The 2,314-nt window shown below is 46.8% G+C and overlaps 1 protein-coding gene across 1 annotated transcript; it reads left to right on the forward strand.

Moving 5' to 3' along the window:
- Positions 1-255: 255 nt before the first annotated feature.
- Positions 256-2,062, forward strand: LOC143406955 (gamma-crystallin D). Its single transcript, XM_076865959.2, has 3 exons — positions 256-264; positions 365-607; positions 1,790-2,062. Exons 1-3 carry the CDS (start codon positions 256-258, stop codon positions 2,060-2,062), a joined length of 525 nt encoding a protein of 174 aa, XP_076722074.2.
- Positions 2,063-2,314: the final 252 nt, after the last annotated feature.

Here is a 2,314-nt window from a genome sequence, read left to right on the forward strand (position 1 = left end):
ACAATGGCCCAAATTACTTTTTTTTTTTCAAACCGTCTCAATAGCATCAGCCAGTGATACCAACCCGAATCCTCCAGAGAGAATGAGACCACAATGAGTCCCGTGGACTATGACAGCAAACAGAAAAGGGAGAGACGTGCCCCTGCTCCCCGCGGGCCCCTTTTGTGCTGTTCTGCCAACGCAGCAGCCCTCCACTATATAGACCGCCCGCCGCGGCCCCACGCTCTGAGCTCGCACCGTCCGCCTCCACCAGCCATGGGGAAGGTGAGCCCGGAGGGCGCCCGGGGCCCGGGGAGGGGCGCTGGCACCCGGGGACCCGACGCCGCCTCAGGCCTCTGAGCCCGCGCCTGGCCTTGCCTTGCAGATCACCTTCTATGAGGACAGGGGCTTCCAGGGCCGCCACTATGAGTGCAGCAGCGACCACTCCAACCTGCAGCCCTACTTCAGCCGCTGCAACTCGGTGCGCGTGGACAGCGGCTGCTGGATGCTCTATGAGCAGCCCAACTACTTGGGCGGCCAGTACTTCCTGCGGCGGGGGGACTACCCCGACTACCAGCAGTGGATGGGCCTCAGCGACTCCGTGCGCTCCTGCCGCCTCATCCCCCACGTGAGTCCGGTTCATCCCAGGACGAGGCCCTGAGGACCCTGACTGCATAGTTTCCTGCAAAGGTTAAACATTTGAAGTACAGGTGATCATTCAGAATGAAAAACAGCCTGTTTGGGAAGAAGATCCACAAAAGCTGCAGTGGATTCCTTCAGTCCAGTCCCCTCACCCACCCTCCCACACACAGAGACACAAAAGCAAAGCGTTACTCAGATACCCACTAATCAATCAATATTCATTACGTAGAACTGTGTTAGCAGCCCTGGGGAAGGGACGTATATGATTCAAGTCCTGACCTGGAATCATTTAGAATGGAATTGTAGAAAAATCACTAATACCTAATAGAAGAGTGATTATGTGCCTGATGGTATGGTAGTTATTGAGCATAAGTGATTTTTTTTTAAAGACTCTTTCCCTTCTTTGCTCCCAGTGTGAATATTTTAGTTCACCTCGAAGTACTTTTCTCAATGGAGAGCAACACAGAATTTGCCCATGTGCCACATATATTTCTGTGTGTTTTAAAACACTAAAGTTTGTGAAAATTTAGTCCTTGAACTTCCTGATTTTTCTTTCCAATTTTTCCATATTCTATTCAAAAATTGAGTGTGGATTGTCTGAGTTTTAAATTTTATATTTTATTTCTGTTTCAATAAAAAAATCCTTAAAATGGGAGAGAGAGAGAGAGAGAGAGAGAGAGGGAGAGGGAGAGAGAGAGAGAGAGAGAGATCAGCTGTTAAAGGTTGGGGTTTCTCTGTAGTACAGGGACAATATCTGAATGTATTCAAGAGCAGTATTTTCTTCTTTTTTTTTTTTTTTTTTTTTGAGTTTTTGAAATACTTTTATTACACAACAAGCTTTTGAATGAAGAAATAGGCCTTTAAATGGAATGGCCTCCCTCAGAAATTTTACTCATTTCCAGTAAGTAGTCCTCAAAAACGAACAAAGCTCCTAACTGAACAATCACAGTATTTCCTTCTTGGTCATTCAGTCACACTTTATCTTGGAAAGATACTGAACCTCTATCCTCAGTAAGAAGAAAATTCTAAAAATTAGGAATTTTTTTTTTCTTTTTTTTTAATCTACTTCAAAATGACTCGAGCCAGTTCTCTCCAAACTGGCCCGCACTAATGTGTTAACGTGATTTCTTTTTTGCTTTTCTCCCCTTCCTGTTTCTGGGCCTGCCAGGCTGGCTCCCACAGGATCAGACTGTATGAGAGGGAAGAATACAGAGGCCAGATGGTAGAGATCACTGAGGACTGCCCCTCTGTTCAGGACCGCTTCCACTTGAGTGAGATCTACTCCCTGAACGTGCTGGAGGGCAGCTGGGTCCTCTATGAGCTGCCCAACTACCGCGGACGGCAGTACCTACTGAGGCCGGGAGAATACAGACGTCACCTGGACTGGGGCGCTGTGAACGCCCGAGTGGGCTCTTTGCGGAGGGTCATGGATTTCTATTGAAATGTGTTCTCCTTCATTGTTTTTCAATCTGGAAACTAATAAAATATTTTCTTTGTGTTCCTGGCATCGATTTGCTTGTGTTGTTTTCTTCTCTCCTATCTCTTAATAATAATTTGATTTACACACATCTGCACGGGCATGTGCGCGCACACACACACACACACACACACACACACACCAAAGTGCAAATGGCAAACCAGATGTGGGATCCACAGGTAAGAAAGGAAATTCTTACAGTACAAATAGAAGTAC

Source organism: Callospermophilus lateralis, chromosome 9 (assembly GCF_048772815.1).
Source record: "Callospermophilus lateralis isolate mCalLat2 chromosome 9, mCalLat2.hap1, whole genome shotgun sequence".
Classification (NCBI taxonomy): domain Eukaryota; kingdom Metazoa; phylum Chordata; class Mammalia; order Rodentia; family Sciuridae; genus Callospermophilus; species Callospermophilus lateralis.

What these genes read in the sequence shown, in the direction of transcription:
- LOC143406955 (XM_076865959.2), top strand. An exon ending in CCTGCCGCCTCATCCCCCAC is followed by an intron (nt 608 to 1,789) that starts GTGAGTCCGGTT and finishes TGGGCCTGCCAG; the next exon opens with GCTGGCTCCCACAGGATCAG.